The sequence below is a fragment of the Convolutriloba macropyga genome, chromosome 8 (assembly GCF_964194025.1).
Source record: "Convolutriloba macropyga chromosome 8, txConMacr16.3, whole genome shotgun sequence".
NCBI lineage: Eukaryota > Metazoa > Xenacoelomorpha > Acoela > Convolutidae > Convolutriloba > Convolutriloba macropyga.
The window spans coordinates 62,508,443-62,530,189 of NC_134475.1; the positions used below are offsets into that span (position 1 = coordinate 62,508,443).

The window sequence follows — 21,747 nt, forward strand, 5'->3', positions numbered from 1 at the left end:
ACATTATATAAAATTTGTAGTTAGTAGTTAGTAAATGTGTAGTAAGTTTTTATGCTGAGGTAATTATAATTTTTAAAGAATGCGTCCGAACTAAGTGCTCTCTGATGTCTGGTATCATAGTGATAAGGTTACAGAAAGTTTCCTAAGTGAGTTGAAAATTGATCACATTCTCGGACAATAAATTTGATTGGCCGATGCTTAAATTGGCTGCTCATATCTATGGCAAAACGTTTGGGAACTGAAACATGTTAAATTTGTTTTGAATGTAGGAAGCTGTCTACTTGTGAGGTGACTTTGAAACTGGTTTTCAGTAGTTTCTTTATTGTCGCGGAAAAATAACGAATTAATTTGAAAAAAAAACAAAGAATTTGTTCTCAATATTTACCTCGACAAAAACTGGAGGCCTTTTATTGTAATGTACTCAAAGCTGCTGTTTTTTAAATCAATGCAGATTTCTTTTTGTTCATCTAAACTGTTTTTTTTTCGATTCTAAATTTCCGTGACGCAACGGCTAGACAATTATTGACCTCACCGTCATTTTTGTGTTTTATAGAATTTTTTTAAATGTTTATTGTTGTTTTGTATCTATTTGTAAGAGTCGCTCAGCTAAAAAGCGAAAAAAGGGAAGATGAGCTAAAGAACGAAAGCTCAATGAACCAAGAAAAGATGAAAGTTTTTTGTCATCAATTTGTCGCACAATTAATTTTTCGTCCTCAAAAACGGGATAAACAAGTTTTTTTTTCTAAACATGTAAATTAATAATATATAACCGAGAGGTTATGTATTATTCTTTTCTGTTTTGAAGAATAAAGCTTTGTCTTTATATATATCTCCTGCAGGGAGCAAAATCATTTTTTAAACTGTTCTGGTGGCGCTGCGGAATTTCAATACTCAATTTCCGCAAAGAAATTGATAATTGCGTTAAGTCTTCCGAGCAATAATAGTCTTAATAATCTTCCTGTATCGATTTACCCTCGTAATACCCACCTCTGAACGGGGTGATAAGCAGGCAAAGAGGAACTATTACTAGTAGCCCTGTACAAAATGCTCTCTGCGTCAGCTGGTACGATTGAAGAGTAGATTAATAAGAGATAGAAAAAGAAAGAAAGTTGATGAGTAGTATGATGTTTTATGTTTTTAATTTGTCTTTTGTCTCTTCTGTGTCCCCGTGGTGCTATAAAACTACATTTGATGCCATCCTGAACCCCATTCGACTGTCAAATAAAGCCCAAATTCAAATTTCCACTCGTCTTTCAATCCTGTCCTCTCTTTTAGGGCTATTTTGTATCGTCTGTGGATTCAGGGCGCCTGTCGTCAGTAGAAGTAAGAGTTTGAAACAGAAGATGCACATTTGGTGATTACGTCTGTCTTTTTCTAACCATAAGACACTGGGGGGGGGGGGTTGTACAAACATGCAAAAATAACAATGCATGTTTTCGGCGTTTTTCTGGTAAAATTGTTTTTTTTTTAGATCTTGGCTCCTCTGTCGTAATATACATTGGTCAGTCATTGGGATTAATTAATTTTTACTGGAAACTGGTAGCCGTTGGATCTACTCTCTTCCCCCCTCCCTCTGTGTTTTTTGTCATTAATTACAAATTAGGTGTTACATAGCACGTTACTTTTCAAAAAATAGCGGATCTATTCTGTTCCCCACCCCAGTTTAGTGGGCACATAACTTTTCCATGAACCCAAACCCCAAGGGGGGCTATTCAGATAGATCCTAGCCCAATAAATCAGTGGTTTCATCATTGAAGTAATCGGGTGTCAATAAAGCATTTTTTTTGTTTTTTTTTCGTTTTTCGTTTTCTAGGAAACGTGAACGAAAAGATTATAAATTGAAAAAATTAGGATTTCATCTCTTTGCGGAGCTTGTTCTGATGTGTAAATTCTATTTTGTATCTTTTCCGTTTGTGGTGCCCCCTCCAGCTTATTGGGTGCCCCCCCCCCCCCCCCAGCGCACGTGTCATATTGTTGCATGGGGTGAATAACTTGCTGGGGGCACAAACCTAAAAGGTCATCTATTTTTAATGAATGAAATTTATTGTCTTCCACGTCTACTGTGATGAACTCACTGTGTTTGAAGTCATAGTAATGCAAGGTTGTTTCATTTGATTTTAAAACACATTATTTGTTAGTGGAATACTAATTACGTAATTAAAATCTGTTAAAAATAGTCGAAGTTTCACGTAAAGGTCCACGGTTATTCGGTTACTGTTGTTATAACAGATTAGACAAGGAGGCTTGCAAAAGTGCGTTCGCACATGATGTTCCGACCAGCGCTCATCTACATCTTAACTGTCATTTGACATAACTGTCAGCCAAATGAAGAGATAATCAAAAATATATCTTTGAGTTTTTAAAAAATCGTTGCTCAAACTACTGAATTACATAATGCCATGACTAATTACAGTAATCACGAGATCTCACACCATTAACAAGACTACGGAGAAAAAATAAACAACAAAATGAGAAAAAAGAAAAAAAAACATTTTTACGGCGAAAATTTAACATCTAAGCTTAAAAACACCTAGTAACAACGTCAAAATACAATCCGAGAAAACCTTAACTACATAAAATTACTATTACTACAAAGTAGATGGGACTTTATTTTTATGAAACTAGGTAATAAGTTAACAAAAAGAAGCAATAATAAGGCGAAATTCAAAAATCAACCAATATTTTTTGAACCAAATTATTAAAAATGTCTATAGAAACATTAGCTTTTAACAAAAAATTTTTAATAAATTTACAAAAAATAGTCAATACAAAACCAATAGAATCTGTCTTTGGATAAACTAGCCGCAAAAATTATAAACAGTTTGCGAAAACACAAATTATTGAAGCCATTAAAATCTTTCGCTGTTATCTGATATTGTGCTTTCTATTCCAAAAGTTAATTAAACCATTTCAGGTAAAATGTTACTGAAAGATTAGGTTTGTTCACTTGGGCCTCAATTGAAAGTCATTTGGATCTGTTATTACGGGAATGTGCATAGAGAAGAGAAAAAGGAACACAAATATTGAACACTGACAAAAGAGGCACATTGGTCAAGAAACGAAAGATCAGTTACGACTTGATATCAATAGCCACTTTAATATTCAATCTACAGGGAAGTGGTTGGGCCTCTCAATGATGACAATTGCATATAAGTTGACAAAAATAACATTAAAAACTTAAAAGTTTGAAAAAACGTCTGAAAACAAATAATATCATAAAGTTTAAGGCTATTTGCCATAAACCTTCTGCATTGAGTAACTTCATTTGTTCAAATTTGTTGGAACCATATGAGATTTTTCAGCCTTTTACGACTACATAAAGATTAAAAAACAGGCAGAAACAGCAAATTGAAAAAAAAATTGAGAGAACTGTCGAAGCCATTACAAAATGAATTATTCATCAAAAACTTTTTCATTTTCGGATAATTTTTTAACGACAATGGGGTTCCTTCCGGTAACAAAATGACTTCAAAAACCCAACAAACATGATGAGATACATTAAAAAACGACAATTTTTGAAAACCCGTAGAATCAAAGCCGTTAAATTCAATCGCTTTTCAACGGAATTCAATAAAAATTAAAAAAGTAATGCTTCGATGAGAAGGCAAGAATTTGTTCCATTCTTAAATCATCAAAAATTCATCACAAAAAGCCGTTTGACTGTAAAAACGAGAACAAATACAGGAGCGATCAGTAAAATCAGGAGAAACCAAAAAATCAGTAGAAAAGTACGAGAGAACAGTGTCGAGGCCCTTAAAACCCATTAAAAAAGTTTTTTCAGTGCAAACTTTATATATGATCTCTTGAAAGTTTTCAATATGCCAATGGGAACTGGCAATAATAGGATAGTGCGATAAGATTACGAAAGGATCTAAAATTATGAAAAAAAAAACAAAAATTCTTTAAAAAAAAAAATTAAAAGTCGTGGCATACAAGTCATGAAGACAATACTTAGGATACATTACTTTTGGTTGCGGTAGAAAAAAGGGGGTCTTGTCAATAGTGAGACTGATTACTGTTCACAGAAACAAGTTTAAGATCAGTTAATCTTCAAAAAAATTTCGAAAAAATTATTTTTAAAATCCTAACAGCCATTAGCTGTCCACTCAAGTTACTACATATTTTCGCCTACTCCTCTTTAAGAAGCCTATTGCGCTTTTAATCAACGAGTCTATGTCATGGGAATGCAAAATTTTATTAAATTCTGAAAAAAAATTAAAATTTTGATAAAGATTACGACATTTCAGTGTCATAGCCATAAAAAAATGAGCGATTCCTTTAAAACGAAGTATTTGGTCCTTGGGCATCATTTGACTGTAAGTGAGGTTTGCATTAATATAACCTAGATTTGAAAAGCGACTAGTCTCTAATTGACTTGACAAAAATAAAAAAAAATATGAAAATATCAGCTGTCAAATAGAAATCGAAATTTTTTAATAGTAAACTTCCTATGAGACGAAAACTACCCTTTTTTATGGCTTTTCGTCTGTTAGAGACCCAAGATTTTTTCATTTGTTACATACAAAATAACTTTGAATTGATAATTTTTTTGAAAAAATCTCAATTTGAACAAAAAAGTAAACAAAAAAGTGAACAAAATCATGCCAAACATCACTTGTTCACACAAAACTTTCAACCTTGATCACTCCTCGAAAAACACGAAATTAAAAAAATCTTTTAAATTCCAAATTCTACGCTGGACGAGCTTTTTAATGATACCACTCACATTTCATTACGATGAATATATCGGTCGACCAAAATTGTCTGAACAAAAAGAAACCCATTTGAGTATATAGTTCCTCCCCCCCCCACAAGTGGGGTCGGAACAATAAGGCTAGATTTAATTTTCTCCTAAAAATCACTGATTTCTGGTGGCTTTTTTATTTTTTAAATGCAATCAATCCATTGATAAATTAACACTAGCAGCTTTTAGCAGACATGTTGTTCAGGGCCACTAACTGCTGAAATTATGAACACATACCTACCAATTTGTTATATCGCAAAAGTCAGTATCTACCGGTTTCGACAGTCTGTTTCAATGTGTTATTTTTTGCACTTCTATGCATTTTCAAACTGCAAACTTCCACAGAGAGAATTTTAATCCAATTTCAGTTGAAATGTTTTACCCCGCCAGAATTTTTGTTTTAGCTGTTTCAGGCAAAATAACAAGCAGTTTGAGAAATTTAAATATAACCATCATTTTGAGCTCTCTCTTAAAAGAGCGTATCAACTTATTAGCGCTAAAGTTTACTAAAATTGCAATTTTTCATTTCATTTGTTGTTTTTATTTGTCTACACTACAATGAAGCTGCTATTAATAAACTGCAGCCACTAAACTATGCATATTCTTGATAAAAATAACTGAACATGGGTGTCACAAATCGAAATTCCTCCAAAAGTTAATTTGGTCTTAGCAGACCAAATTCAATATGGTCCTATTGGTGTTTCAAAAATCCTATAAGTAAATTGAAAAGAATCTCCAAGGAACTATCAGACAAAGTTGACGATCTGCTAATTAATGCCGAGAGCGCACTCTATGTAGACGAGGCATTAACCGGTTTGAACTCCGAAAGAATTAGAACAAATGGTAACCTTCCAGATATAGAAACGTTGCTAAACACTAAAGTCCCGACTATCCGCTATGTCCCTATCAATGTACGGCACAAATGGTCAGAGCTTTTCTCTGACGTCATTACTGATTGCATTGAAGATCCTAATACAGAACTAAACTTGAGAAAAATCTTCGGATTGTCTAAATGCATTTTACGTGCCAGTAACAGAGGAGGGCAGAAACACAGGCGGAACAACGACCAAAGAATTCTACAAAGAATTAATCGCTGGAACAGCGGAGACTTTGGAGGGCTATAGAACGAAGCTTGCTCTTTGAAACAATCAAAACGATCAAACGATACAAACTCCGAAGAGATTATCAAACGTGCAAAAAAAATTGTGTTCCCAGGGCCAATATGGCAGAGCAGCAAAAGTTTTGGCTTCTGATGGTTTTGCACCAGTCAACAGGGCAACTCTCGATAGTTTGAAAAAATTGCATCCCCCTGAAGAAAAGCCTATTGTAGTCCAAAATTTTTCATCACAAGCCTATCAATTCAGTGAGGAAAATGTTTCGGAACAGCTGAACTCGTTTTCAAGATTTACAGCAGCTGGTCCTTCAAAAATGTTTCCGAACATCTTTTGCATGCTGTACAGTGTACCGCTTCAGATCAGTCACAAATTGCTTTGAGAACACTGACTAAACTTGTAAACATAAGCTGCCGTGGGGCAGTTCCCGAATTTGTTTCACAAGCTCTATGTAGTGCATCGTTATCAGCCTTGCTGAAAAGGAAAGGCGGTATTCGCCCTATTGCAGTTGGAGAAGTCTTGAGGAGGCTAATAGCTAAATTTTTAGCCAGTGAAGCAAATTTAGAAGCAAAGGAACTTTTCCAGAGCCTGCAATTGGGTGTGGGAGTGAAGGGAGGAGCGGAAGCCATTATAAATTCGACTAAGATTTCGTATGAAAAAATATTCACCTCGTCCAGTTCCTCGGGTATTTTGCAAATTGACTTTCGCAATGCATTCAATTCGATAACACGCAGTGAAATGCTGAAAGCCGTTGCAAATTCAATGCCAGGCATTGCCGCTTTTACCAAGTCCTGTTATTCACAACAGCCAATTATTCTAGGAAAAATTTGTTGTTAACAGTTAAAGCGGTATCCAACAAGGCGACCCATAAGGCCCTTTGCTTTTCTCTCTGACGCTCTGGCCCATTATAGAGAAAATTCCGTAAACTGCGCCAGTGCTTCAACAACATTCCTGGTATCTAGATGACGGTGTCTTGGTGGGCTCAGAGGACGATCTCATTAGATCTTGGGATCTTCTATGCCAGCTCGGACCTGATTGCGGCCTCCACGTCAGGGTCGATAAGTGCGAACTGTGGTCCACGGTAGATTTAGACAGACTGGATTTAAGAATAAAACGAAATGATATATCGGGCCTTGAGGTTCTTGGAGCTGCGTTAGGAACCCCAGAGTTTGTCTGCAAGAAACTTAACGAAAGGATAGGGAAAATAGGGGTACTTTTCGAAAAGTTGGAATATCTTGATGACCCTCAGTGCTCCCTAGGTATCCTTCGCCACTCCCTAGGTGTCCCCCAAAATTGTGTATTCTTTGAGTTGTCAAACGTCCACAAGTCCAGTTATTAAATCCCTAAAAGAATTTGATGCCCAACAGCGCGAAAAACTTGAGAATATCCTTGGAACTGTTCTTTCAGAAGAATCCTGGGCTCAAGCAACCCTGTCCATAACATTTTCAGGTTGGGTATTCGCCAATGTCAAGACCAGTATAAAGCATCATACGTGGGTTCTGTTCTCTCCTCTGAAGATCTTGTTTCGAAAATAACCGGTGAAAGCCCAAAAAACTGCCGAGTTTTTCAGGATCTTTATTCCAGTATAGCACAACTGGACATTTCAAACCTCTCGCAAAAGATGACCCAGTATGCTCTTGATAATGAAAACTTTCATGGTCTCAGAGAGAATCTAGCTTGTGAGAGAGAATGCGCCCGACTTCTCTCATTGTCTTTTCGACATGCTGGAGCTTGGTTGTCTGCTCCCCCCATTCCAGTTCTTGGGCTTCATATGGCACCAAATGAGTTTAGAATTAGTGCAAAGTTCAGGTTGGATGTCCCAGTCTACGATGCCGAAAGGAAGTGCCCGTTCTGTAAAGCAGGAGTTCTTGACATCTATGGGGATCATGCCATTGCGTGTCACGGTCGAGGAGACGCAATTGCAAGACATGACCGGTTCGAGATAAAATAGTGTCTGCTTGCTCATCTGCGAATCTCTCACCAGTAGTGAAAAAAAAGAACCGTATTCCAGAAAGCCAGTCACGCCCCGGAGACATCTTTGTCCCGACTTGGAAAGCGGGGAAACCTGCTGCATTTGATGTAACTGTAACTTCGTCGCTGCCATCCAACTCTCTCACTAATGCAGCTACAAAGGCAGGATACGCACTTGATGCAGCAGATGAAAGAAAATATTGTCTCCACGACGATAACTGCGCAAAAATGGGAATCACATTTGTTCCCCTTGCAATTGAAGTGCTTGGCGGGATATCGGCAACAAGAAAACACTCAAGCGGTTGGCTGTGTTAAGTGACAATCGTTCCTTCCAAGCGCAAGGGTTGTCTGTAGCTTTCTGTGAACTAATGCAATCCTTGTCAATCACCGCTATTCGGGGATCAGCGGAAATGTTGCTGGCACGGGCTCCCTAGTAGACTATTTTGCTTTTTGGGTGCTCGACTGCTCGGAGGGGAGACGGTTGATCCAGTACTGATGCAATCATTGTCGACAGATTTGATCAAGGGGTCTGCCTCAATGATTTTGACACGCTCTTTTTGGCCAGATTGAACCAATTCAAAATAAGAAGAGTCCAGATTGGTCCTTTAATGATGAGTCGCCAAAACGATTGCAACAAACGGGAGACTTATCAATGTGCACTTCTAGTATTTTTATTCTTACCTGACCAAAGTGGGGAGAATAAAAACATACATTTTACATGTGAAAAATAAAAAATGCCGATGAAATGAGATTCATAAACTGTTGATCTGTTGTATTGACATCCACAGTTTTGTTAACCAAGTTAATTGTTTTTAATTTAAGTTGTTTACTTCTAAAAAAATTGTTCTTCAATACCACGCGCTGAGCTTTCGATAGAAATAGAATTTTTGCTTTTTAGTTAAAGAAACAATTTAGATGCTAGCAGTTTTAAATGCTAACGTTTTAGATGCTAACGTTTTAGATGCTAGCAGTTCCTGTAAACTTTTATCGAATTCCATTGTTAAACTGATGAAGACTGCTGTTCGTCAATCTTTTTCATGATAGTGATATGATGTGGTATCGTTACCATTAACTTGTTGACCACTGATTGTCTGCTCCTGTATTACCGAAAAACCTTCGTTTGCGATCAATATCAATGATTGGAAGTTTGAAGTGAAATAGATGTTTTAAATATTAAAAAACAGCAAAATGGATGCACAATTAACCTTTCTTTCGATCAAAACAAAACTGTAAATGTTTATCAGTTCATTTCAATTTTATAAATTAGAATTTAGAATTTTCAATTTTGGAGACGGACACGTTTTAACGCAGTGATCTCCTTTTAGAGCTAAACAGAGACGATATGGTTTAACTAATCAACTTTCGCTTGTCCCGCCTTTTCGCTCCTATTAGTACAACCCTTATAATATCACTCCTGATTTAATTCTGTAATTAGTTGGTACAATTAACAGAAAAAATTAGGGAAACGTAAGTTTAATTGAAAGGGAGATTAGGGTGCGGGTTGTTTGATTTAGGGATGAAAAGAGAACCAAGAGTTTGTTAGCCAAAACAATGGAATAGTGTAGCCGTTGTTCTGAACCTCAAATCATTGTATTCACTTATATACATTGAAAAAGAAAAAAACCACTGCACATAAACCTTTTTCTCTTTATATATATATATATATATATATATATATATATATATATATACTTACATGTGCTGTGGTTTTTTTTCTTTTTGTTCCGACCCCTCTTGAGGGGGGGGGGGGGAGGAGGAACTATATACTCAAATGGGTTTTTTTTTGTTTAGACAACTTTGGCCGATGGATATATTCATCGTAGAGAGTTGAGACTGGTATCATTATAAATCTCGTCCAGCGTAGAATATGGAATTTAAAAGATTTTTTTATTTTTGTTTTTACAGGGAGTTATCGAGGTTTAAATTTCGGAGAAAACTAGAGTGAATTCCGTTGTTTTTATTCACATTTTCCGGAATTTATGCCTAAATTTTTGTTAATATTGCTAGAATTTGCAAAATTCTGGCTAAATATTTCAAAATTTAGCCCTTTTCATAAAAAACAACACGAATTCAGTTTTTTTTAATCCAATTTGATTAAATTTGCCGGAAGTACAACCCCATAAAACACTAATATAAACTTTGTAGAGTCAAAAAGGGGGCTATTCCTACTTCAACTTCTGTTGAGAGTGCTCTCTAATTAAAAATTTGCCGTTTTCTGCTAACTTTACTCGTTGATTATCAAAAACGCAAAATTTATTTTTGAGTTATTAGCTAACAAATTATTTGTCTCTATAACAATAGAAAATTTTAGTGTTCCTAATGGAGGAAAAGCATTAGACGGGATAGTTTTGGACCAATCGTGGTCTATTACAATCCAAAAGGAGTTCGGATTGTAATCATTCGGTCTTTTTTTATTAAAAAAAAGATACTTTTTAAAATAATTACAGAGCAGAACCTATCAAATCCAAGCTCAGGAGTGACAGGTCCCATTGGCCCCAAGCTATTGCATTTAGTTTTTTGCTTGAACGCTTATGGTCATTTTGACTTCTAAAAGTAATAGACTCTTAAATAAATAATTGCTTAATGAACCTTCCCTCAATTTTTTCTAAATTTGGTCAACTTGTTGCTTAGTGTCAGCAAAGAAAGAATTCTTCTTCTTTCTACTGATCTAAAGTTTAATCTCTATTGCGGTTTTAAGCCTAACGTTATTGTTTTCTGGCTTTGATACAACTAGATTTCAGATTTGTTATTTTTAGATAACTGCCCAATTTTCATGTTTTCCAGCTTTTTCACATTATCACAAAATTGACAGTTCTCATATCACAATATTGGTGTTCAAAATCAGCCACAATTGAACATATCAGAGTCTTGAGGGATATAGATTATCGTTTTAACGGCTTCGACACCTTCTTGAGTTTAATTGAATTTTTTGATTTTGTCTTTAACTGTCCTTTTTAATTTGTCGTTTCGTTTTAGTCGTATGAAATTTTCTGTATAATGATAATCTTCAAAAAGCCTTCGAAGATTATCATTATACAGAAAATTTCATACGAATAAAGCGAATTGACAAAGTAAAAAGGACAGTTAAAGACAAAATTATAAAATTCAATTAAACTCAAGAAGGTGTCGAAGCCGTTAAAACGATAATCTATATCCCTCAAGACTCTGATATGTTCAATTGTGGCTGATTTTGAACACCAATATTGTGATATGAGAACTGTCAATTTTGTGATAATGTGAAAAAGCTGAAAAACATGAAAATTGGGCAGTTATCTAAAAATAAAAAATCTGAAATCTAGTATCAAAGCAAGAAAACAATAACGTTAGGCTTAAAACCGCAATAGAGATTAAACTTTAGATCAGTAGAAAGAAGAAGAATTCTTTCTTTGCTGACACTAAGCAACAAGTTGATCAAATTTAGAAAAAATTGAGGATATTAGTAGATAGCCTGATATTAGTAGAGAGCTGATAGCTGATCGCTTTCTTGACTTTGAAAACAATTGTTTTCCAAAATAAAAAAAATTTCAATTTCGGAATTTTGTTCTTTTTATTGTCTTTTTGTTACCTAGTCTCGATGATTACAGGTCAAAACGACATTATTGTTGTCAAGGGAAGTTGTCAAAAAGGATTGCTGTCACAAAATTTAATATTTTCAAAGAATTGGTTATGACCTTCCTGGCTTCGTCACCGGTTTTTCACCAAAAAAGTGAATTGATTTGATTTTTGTCATATTTGATGTATTTTTTTTGTAGACGCAAGACTTTTTCTGGATAAAGGCAGGTCTCAAGTGCTTCTTTTGTACAAATAAACGAACCTATTTTTTTTTTCATTTTGTAATAATGGATTCATAACTTTGGAAGTAATTTTGTTTCGAAAAAAATCAAAATTATTACTTAATTTTGCCCCTTTTTTCTTTTTTGCCTTTTTGTTAACTAGTCCCATGAAAAAAAGGCCACGTACTACACTATTGGTGTTTGAAGAAGGCACAATCGAACGTTTTATTGAGAGCCAAAACATGGCTTTACGACTTCGACATCGTTTTCTGGCAAGTTCTAATTGAATTTTTGTTTTTTTTTGTTTGTTCTGTTTGTATTTTTGTTGTTCTTTTTAGCCCGAAAAAATATTGAAGATGGTTAGGTCTTGATTTTTTTTATAGAAGAGTTGGTAATTGCAATTTTTTGGGATAATTTACTTGATTTCTAATGGTTTTCTTATCTTTGAAGTGAAGTATTAAAAATGAAGCGAATTTTTTAACTTTACTGTTTTTGTTCTTCTTCTCTAATTGTTGGCGAACATTCTTGTGGACTGTTCCCATATCTTTTCTGTTGATTTATGAGTTATTTGGGGTAATTTAAGTTTTATTTGACTGTATGTTGACTTTGTTATTAAGTTCTGGTTTTTTAAACGGCTATAAAGTTTGATGTAATTAATGTTTGTTGCTGTTGTTGTTGTTGTTAGATTTTGCTGTTCGTCTTGACTCGCTCTCTTAGTGTTGGCATATCTCATGAATCTAATGCATGATTTTTTACTCCACTGAGTTATTTGCTTTAGAGGCTATCTTTTCGTTCATACACTTTTTTTTGAAAAGTACTTGAATTTTTGTGTTTTTCTATCTGTTCCACCTTTGGTAGACAATTATGCCAAAATTGTGGATGAACGGGGTCTGAACCTTATGTGCGGTCGCACATTACTGAGCCTCCTTGTTCATTGTATATATGCGAATTCCCAAGGCTGGGCAATAACGGGAAAAATTCGTTAAATCGAAATCTTCACATTAGTTTCTGGCTTTGTATGTTGACTAGATTTGTTCCATTTTGACGTTAGAAAAATCTTGACCGCTAAAAATTGTGCGGTAGAATGTCTAAAACAAATTTTTTGTAATTGCTAGGATGGTTAGTAATTTGTTCCTCAACGCTTCCATTTTTGGAAAGATTTTTAATGTCAACAAACAAGCGCTTGTTTTAGGTTTTTAACGACCTTGGTTGCTGTGAAATAGTCATTAAATTTTTTGCAGTGCCCACAGAAATGGTTATTTGAGGGAAAATCTAATTTTTCGTTTTTTAATTGTTTTAGTCTGAAGTGGCCCATACCTTTGCCCCGCCTGGTGGGTCTTTCTTATAATTCATTCATGGAATTGTACTAAGTCCGCATACACTGAAAAGTTACGCTAATAGATAAGCGAAGGTAATATTAGATAAGCTAATAAATTATGCAAATAAAATTCAATATTGTCTGGAAAATTAATATGGCAAAGCTGAGTGTTGAAGAATGACTTGGCAACGGTTGATATATGAGCTTGATTTATGCAAAGAATGAAATTTTGTGGAAGTGATTGGTAATATGCGTTCCTAGATCATGTTCTCTCTCTGTTTAGATACAAACTTAGTCTTGAAAATTTTGAACTTTTCATTAGAGATCTAAATTGAACTTCTTTGAAAGATAAAATTGCGTTCCAGAACGCAGTTTAAAAAATTGAATCAATTTTTTTTAGGTTTTCATTTTTCAAAATTAGTTCTATTGAGTTGCGACTCTTTTCTTAAATTACTTTACCACACGCTTGGTAAACTTCAGTTTAATTCGCATGAAATTGTTATGTAGTAAAAAGAAATAAAAGAAAAACTAGAAGTTATTTGACTTTTTGAGAAACTTTTGTTTTTTTGTTGTTGTAAAACAAGTAATTCATAAACGTTACGCCAGTTTCGCTGAGTAGTTTTTACCTTTACCTAAAAAATACTAAAATTCTAGGCTCGTCGAAGTTTGAGTTGAAAACAGAGCTTCCAGTCTAAGCCAGAATTAGGATGTGTATTGTGTATTAACGCATTGAATTCTTTTCATTTTCCTCGTGGATTCATTGAATTGCCTTTAGCGCAGTGCTAGTAATACATACTAAAATTTTTTGAATTAAATTTACCTTAAAAATCACCTTAATTCACCTGAAATTTACCAAAATTTATATTGAATCTAAACGTTTCCCATAAAAAAATAAATGCTCAACCAGTTTTACTGAAACCGTGCATAGTTGTCTTCGATACTACAAAAATGGAAGCTAAGGTAAATTTATAGCGTAACTCAAAATAGTGTGAGGTTAGGGTAACGTTTGCCTTAATTTTACATTAAAAAATTGCCTTGAATCTGTACCAACATTTAAAAACAACATTTATTTCATAATGATTAGCGGATCTTTTCAGTTTGTAGTTTTCTCATAAAATGTTTACTCTTTTCAGAAAAAAAAGCTTATGTATGGTTTAAATTGCGATCAAAGGTTTTCAAGTATTCAATGAAGCAAATGTGCAACAATGCCTATAAGACATCTATAGTATACAAATATTGCAATACTTTTATCTTAATGTGGTTCTCAAAAAGAAACTTAGTTAACGAATGTTTATTTTTTCTACCTTGAAAATTTTTCTACCTGAATAATTTTTTCATCGATTATTGATACTGCGAAAAATTGTATCTGGTTATCAGAAGTCTCATCTAAGGGTTCATCTGAAGACATTTTGATTGGTTATAGAAGCATTTCAAAATATTTTTCTGCCAAATTTGGTAAGCATGCACAACAAGATTAGTTGGGACTTGAAATGTGAAGTAATGGTTAAGTGACTTTCCTTGAAGTCACTGAGAACTTCTGGCGTTCTGGTGATATTAAGTCGGAATTTGGAAGTGACTTCTGCAGAGTCACTTAACCATGCTTAAAACACGAAACGCGCACCTTTTAAAATGACGAAGTCAACGGAATCAACTTCTGGCTAAGTAGCAACTTCTGGCATTTTGACTTCTGGCACTGGAGACTTTCGGCATTTTAAAATGTGTACGTGAGTGTTTTAATTTTATCTGAAACAACTTAATTGAAGATTATGTTTCAGGATGCCATCTGACGCTGCGGCGCCTTCCGAAAGCGAGTCCTCAACTGGGGAAGCGCCATCATCAGCAAATGAGTTGTCACCAGAGTACAAAAACAGTTCGGACTCAGAGCCCAAAAAGAGGAAGCATGCACTGCGTGAAAAGAACTCTGTGCACGTGAAGGACCACCACTTCCAAACCCACTTTTGTCACCAGCCCACATTCTGTGCCCACTGTCGGGACTTCATTTGGTGGGATTTCAGTAAAATCTTATTTTTTGGACCTTTTCCGTTTGTAATGCACACAGTAAGTTATGCACCCCATTTATAGAGAACTCCCTAGTAGTTAACGAATTTAAAATCTTGCAAGAATATTGCAAGATAATGCGTAGTTCTGCCATTTTTCTGGCAAGATTCTTGCAAGAATTGAATTCTTCCTGCAAGAATCTTGCAAGACTTTGCATTTTCCTTGCAAGAATATTGGTTCCAAGGACTTTGTATTCATTTTTTACATGCAGGGTTGAGCTAAACAGATGAATATTGAATTAACTAATACAATGTCTGAAAACTGTTTCCAGGAATGTTAAAAACCGACTCTTTGAGTTAAATCGATATTTTCAGTTTGATTTGTGTTTTACCCTCTTCTTTATTTCCGGGCTTGGGACGGCCAGAGGCGAAGTTAAATTAAATAAAAGAACTATAGGAAAACTGAGCATAGCACTGGGTAAAAATCTAGGCTACATGCTCTCTCCAAAACAAAACAACAAAAGTTGAAACACATAAAACTTTGTCAGAAAAAGTTCTCAGTCAGGTAATTTAATTTACTAACCAGAGCTATATGTGGCCTTTTAATGTTTTTGGGCAAGATTCTTTCCTTATAAGATTTAGGAACAATCCTGCCAAAATTTAATCCACCTAGCAATAGGGCGTGTTATTAAAATAAGTATTATGTAAAAATATGGCATTTGTATTAAGTCAAACGGCATTATTTGCTGGATTATAGCTGCGAAGATCCTGGTTTTTGAGACTCAGAGAGTATTTGGTATTCTACAGGCGTTTTGTTTACAGCAACTTCAATGTGAAAAACTGATTTTGGGACGTTTTGACCCCATAACAGTCCCTCCTCCCTCTAACAAGTCCTGCCCCCAACGTAACCCCTATCCACACTTACCTACCCCCGGCCCCACGCAGTGGCTCAATCCCCCATCCAGTTCCCCGCCAGCCGTCTTCCGCACTCCCACCTACTCATTAAACCTCTAAAAAGTGGAAATTGTGTTTTGTAATTTTTTATGACACTTTCTATAGTTTCATCAGGAAATTAATTTTGTTCTTTATTCTTTTCTTTGATAATTCTGATTCAGGTAAGGTTACTTTAGAGATTATAGTGGATCCGTTGCTGAGTAGTCTCTGGCATATTTTCGTTTCCTTTGTTGTCTCACGCGCTTTTTTGTTTTAGATTTGTTCACGCAGCAAATCTAAAAATGTCAAATTTTCTGAACAACTTCTTCCTCTCAGTAACAGTTTTTTCGCGTGTGACGTCATTTCCACTGTACCTATGTTTAGTTTGATCTTTAATGGCACAGTCAGGTTTAAATAAAAAACACCTGAAAAATTGCCTGACAATCACCTGAACAATTAAATTATACATAATTTAGGTAGCTTCGCCTGAGATATACTAGAATTATCCGGAATAAAGTTGTTGAGTCCAATGTAACAGAGGGGAGAAATTGTGGAGCAATTTTTTTATGCACTCTAAAAGCAATTTTAATTTTACTTTTTGATTTTTATGATGAACGGTTTTAAGATAGATTTGCTGCAAATAGTGCGAAGAGACGTATTTTAGGCTTCATTTTTGTTTCCGTTTTATTTCAACAATCGACAGCATTTGACCATTCATGTAAAATCACCCGAAACGGTTCAATTAAAAATTTAATTGAACGTTGTTTCTGCTGATAAATAGGTGTGTATGAACGTTACCTGTACTATCTGTTCATAACTGAACCGGATTTCATAACTTGCTTTTTTCGGTGTATCCTACTGTCACCAAATTTTCCACCGTATAATTTTCAGTTGTTTTTGTCCTTTTTGGAGAAAACTACTTGAATTGCCTTCTAGCGAATTAATTTCCGAATTCAAACGTCAAGTTGAGCAATAAAAGAATGCGATTATTTTTGAATATCCGATAATTTGCAAAATTTAGCAATTTTTAATCAATTTTTTCACATCCAGGCATTGGCTTCTTTGTCCTTTTCTCGGATTTAACTGTCTTATTAATTTTGACTGTTACATTTCTCTAATGGAGAACAAAAGTAAAATGAAGAGATTAAACTCAGATACAAAATTTAGTTTTTCAGTGCAACCAATCCAAATGCAGTGACTGATTGGTAATCAGAAATTTTTCGAGAAATTTTAACAGCTTACCAATCGAATTCCGGTAAGAGAAAACAAAAAATAAGTTTAAGAAAAAAGCAGATAGAGATGGTTAAATTACATGAACGTGTTCCGGCAAATAGGCAACTACAAGGCTTTATAACCTATTTCTACTAATAGTCTTTAGAATTATTTACATCTTTAGAATTATTAACATCTTTAGAATTATTTCTTTTCATTCACATGAAATGAAATAATTCTAAAGATGTAAATGCCTCCGCTAACTTTGCTGTTATGGTTATAAAATTAGAATTTGAATTTTACCCTCCCCCAACTGTTTTTGCTTCCTGTTCAGAAAGTATTTTTTTGAAAAATATTGCAATTTTTATCTTTTTTTGAAAACCACATGCCAGAAAAGAAGGGTGAGGATAGAAGATAAGTGGTGCTTCATTTATGTTTTGGTCATGAATTCTTTAACACTGACTCTTTTTTGTTTCAGGGGTGTCGTCGGCAACCAAGGAATGAAATGTACTAGTAAGTAACGAATGTTTTACTATCAGGTCGCTTAGCTGTCGGCCAATTCTCTCAAATGAAAGCAAGAAGGAACTTGTTCATGAATTTTTACATAAATTTATTTTTAAAAATTCAATTTTACAGGCGGAAAGGACAAACAACGAGATCAATGAGATTTTATCCTCAGTTAGCCTGAATAATTTTCCAGTGTATATTAGACTACTGCTCTTATCTGCCTTCGTAATGAGTTATCAAGGGATTAAACAATGTCGAAGGCTAAGTGAAACTATCAGTAACTAAAGGTTAAAAAGCAGCATTCTAATAATGAACTTTATTTACAGACGAATGTGAAAGTTTCTAATAACTCACCTATCCAATTAAGCAACTGCCCAATAACTCCAAAATCCAACATATTTTAACAAGCAGACGATTTAATTGACTCAGAATGGACTTGTCGCTTAACAAAAAAATAGTCGCAGAATAATCGCTAAACCTTCAGATTTTTTGTGATCAAATTATAAAGATCAGATTTACAGAAAAATAATTCGAACGTACGGTTAATTGAGAAGTTTAAAGCAAGTTAAAGTGAACCACGGCACATTTCAATTCAAGTAAAGTTTGTTTGTAAAAAGTGTGAACGGATACAAAAGTTGTGTACAACAATTGTAAAATAAATGATGTTTTAGTCTGTGGTTTTGTGGTACATCGGAGATGTCACGAGCTTGTCAGCTTCCCTTGTCCAGGCCTGGATAAAATACAAGACAATAAGTCGGTAAGCAGCTAGGCAACCAGATTCTTAGAAGTCACGTCTCCTAAGTATCTGAAACTGTGTCTGAAACTAAGAATCTAAGCTTTATGTACTATATCTATAGAGATCTAGACGAATAAAAAACACAAATGAGGGTCCGGTCGACTTCGAATGATTATCTTGCAAGTTTTCTATCAAAATCTTGCAAGATATACATTGTCTTGCAAGAGTTCGCAAGATTACAATTCAGTCTCGCTTGTTAGGCTGACAACTGCCTTTGTCCAAGAACCCCCCGGCGAGACTAAATCGTTATCTTGCAAACTCTTGCAAGACAATGTCTATTTTGCGAGATTTGGACAGAAAATGAGAATATTGCCAGATCACTATTCGAAGTCGGCTGGGACCCTCATTTGTGTTTTTATTAGCCCAGATCTTTATTGATATGGCATACAACATTTCCTTGTTTTTATAAGAGGTCTTTCGATTTTCTATGAATCTCGATATGTGTTTGTAGAAATAACTTCAAAAAAAATAAGAAAAAGCACTGCATTTTTTTGAAAAGTTCGTCGTGACAAGCATTTAAAGCCAGTGTTCGATTTTATGAATTTTAAACTGTTACCAACTTTAAAGCAGAGTATATTATCATGGTTATTTTTATTTATTTATCAAACAAACAATTATTATGTTAAATTACTAGCACAAAATTTAAGCTCACAAAGTCAGTTATACTTGATAAAGTATATAATATATAATACTTGAAGTCACGTCAAGATAGATTTCTATAATGAATTAGGTATCGAAATCGTAATAAAGAAATTAAGATTTTTAATATCTAGTTCTCTTCATTATTACATTTGGATATATCTGGTTTATGATTAATAATTCTTATTGCCATGTAGACAAAAACAGAACACGAAGCATTGGCGATGTTTTCCAAATATTTTGAGCACACAAAATTTCTGGCCGCAAAACCTTTATATAAATTTTTGCTACTTATGGTTGAATTTATTTCTCTTATTAGCGTCGTGCTGAGAACGGACGGAGAGTGAGTAAAAAGCGTATATGAAAAGCAGTTTGAAGGTTTTTTCAGAACAAAAAAATTCGGAACAGTTTGAAAGTCCATAAAATGATGGAACGAAAAGTTTCTTACATCTATCAACCTTAACTTTTGTTAAGACTAATCAATGTTAAAAAAGAGGAAACAAAAGGTGTTCTGAAATCACTTTGGAATCATAGCTAATGCCCCTACATATACTAACTGTTCAAATCATAAAATCAACTTTCTGTGAATTGCAGATTAATTGGCTTGTTAAGCATGGTTATCAAAGATCCACGTTATCAACGTTATATACATATGAGAATGGCCTGGAAAGTGTTCATACTTCATAGGTCAACTGAGGACAATGATTTGCGAAATACCCCACCCCCATAAACAATGTTTCAATGCTCTCAAACGAAGTTTGTACCAATTATATTAGTCCTGTTGTCCTTTTTACTAGAGGTCAAATTGTAATTCCTTTTTTGCTTAATTGCTCTCAAATCAAGTTTGTAGCAATTATTAATCCTGCGGTCTTTTTAAATACGAATTTTTGTAGTACTGAAATTTTAGTCTGACCTTTTTTTTAACTTTTTGTCCTCAAAAAAGAGATAGAAGGTAAAGCCCGGAGGGCATTAAGTGGTTGTGCAGCTCTCTTAGAGCCTTACACCTTACTACTCTCAAAGAATTCAGAATGCGATTCACCAAAACTGTTTTGAGAAGACAAATTGAGGGTGTGGAGAGCGGTTCTTGAACATAAAATTTAACCCCGTGAGTCCCCCCAACACTCCCTCCTGCATCTGCCAATTTGGGCCCTCCTCTCATTTAGCCCTCCAAACCCCACAAACAATCCTACCACCATCGCTTGACCCCCCACTCCATCGCCCCTCAAACGCTAGCTTCCCTAAGCCCCAGCTGGCTACTGCCTAAGCCAACCGCTTGCCCGGCGTTGGTCGGCTATGTTTTTTTTTAATATTCATACGTGATACAGGCCAATCCTCTTTTGTTGTATTAATTGTTTGCATAGACTGATAAGACGTCGGATAAGGTACGACAATAGATACATAATAATTAGAATGGAATTTACTAGTTGACCCTGTACTCAATTACTGTAGTCCTGTATTCTCACGTTTGACTTATTGTTTTCTGCATGCTATAGTTTTTGTGCGGAAATGTTTTTTTAATGTAGTTACTGAACAAAAAGCTGCAAGATCTTTAACAGGTGTACTTTTTTTCGCAGCTTAGAACCAAATCATAGATGCTCAACAGCGTCATCGTAGTGTTGATTTTGTGTTCTGTATATGTACTTTGCTATAATCAGAAATGTTTTTATGTCTCGAATCAAAAATTGCCGTGATCTTGGATTTTTTAACGAACCAAGATGAGTTTACGGACCAAAGTTTAGCTATGATGATATTCTTTTTTCCTTAATTCGATTGAGTGTTGTTGAAGGATATTAAACAGGATATTAAAGACAGTGCGGCACTTGAAAAAGTGTCAAGGTCAAATTATTGCACAGAAGTGAAAATCAAAGAGTTTCAAAAAATAGATTTTTTTCATGCACTGCTCTGAGAGAGGAAAAGGCGGAAAAAGTAGGGGTGGAATTTTTTTGCTGGGCTAGCAAAAGTTTCTGATCGCGTGCGGTTTTTTCAAAGCATTTTTTAAAGCTTGAAATCTGACCCAGGTGTTTTGTTTAGGAACCGTTTTGACCATTTACTTCCTTTATTCGGCATTTGATGCAATTTAGAGTTGTTTTAAAACCATTTTTCCGTTTGGATGTTTTTTGTAGCCTTTTTACTTTTTTTGAAGTTATAACAGTGTACCAGGAGTTCTCAGTTCGGTCTGGTTTTTCTGTCAGTTTTGTTGGTCTTTTTCATTAGTCTTGTTAATGAAGTTGTAGCAATTATATTAGTCCTATGGTCTTGTTTAATGCGAGTTTGCACTTGATACTTCTTCTATCTGACTCTTGTTTACTTTTCTTCCTCAGAAACAGGATAAACATAAAACAGTTTTGCAGACGTAAAGTCAATGCGTGAAGGGCGTGGTGTTTATCATGCATTTCAGGTGTTTATTATGCATTTCAGAATGTTTTTGTGCAGTTAGATGATGTATTTGACTCTTGAAAGTTATGAAACTGTAATTTCTATCTAAATATTAGAACAGTTTTGATATTTTTAACTTTCTGCTTTTAATTTTTAATTTGAATCTTGACTCTGTGTTCGGTCGCTTCAAAAGTCTAAGATTTGAACCAAAAACCTCATCAAAATTTTGGGAGAATTTTAATTGGGACTACAAATGTTAAGATGATTTTGAAAAAAATATAGCATTTTAATTTGTTTTTCGATTTTGACCCTATGTTCGCGGCCTCAGGGGTTGCTTCTTGTTTCAGGAAAAATTATTCGCATGCCGAA

At 34.7% G+C, this 21,747-nt stretch overlaps 1 protein-coding gene across 5 annotated transcripts in view; it reads left to right on the plus strand.

Annotated features, from left to right (window-relative positions):
• Window positions 1-21,747, plus strand: part of LOC142344914 (protein kinase C-like) — a 165,849-nt gene that overhangs the window by 45,323 nt on the left and 98,779 nt on the right. For 4 of the 5 annotated variants that reach the window (XM_075396973.1, XM_075396977.1, XM_075396976.1 and 1 more), the window contains 4 exons: window positions 14,694-14,921; window positions 17,539-17,573; window positions 18,239-18,324; window positions 19,322-19,345. In XM_075396973.1, coding sequence (XP_075253088.1) covers window positions 14,694-14,921; window positions 17,539-17,573; window positions 18,239-18,324; window positions 19,322-19,345 — 373 coding nt within the window. The remainder of the gene's footprint in view (window positions 1-14,693; window positions 14,922-17,538; window positions 17,574-18,238; window positions 18,325-19,321; window positions 19,346-21,747) is intronic. The other variant, XM_075396974.1, reaches the window with a different exon arrangement.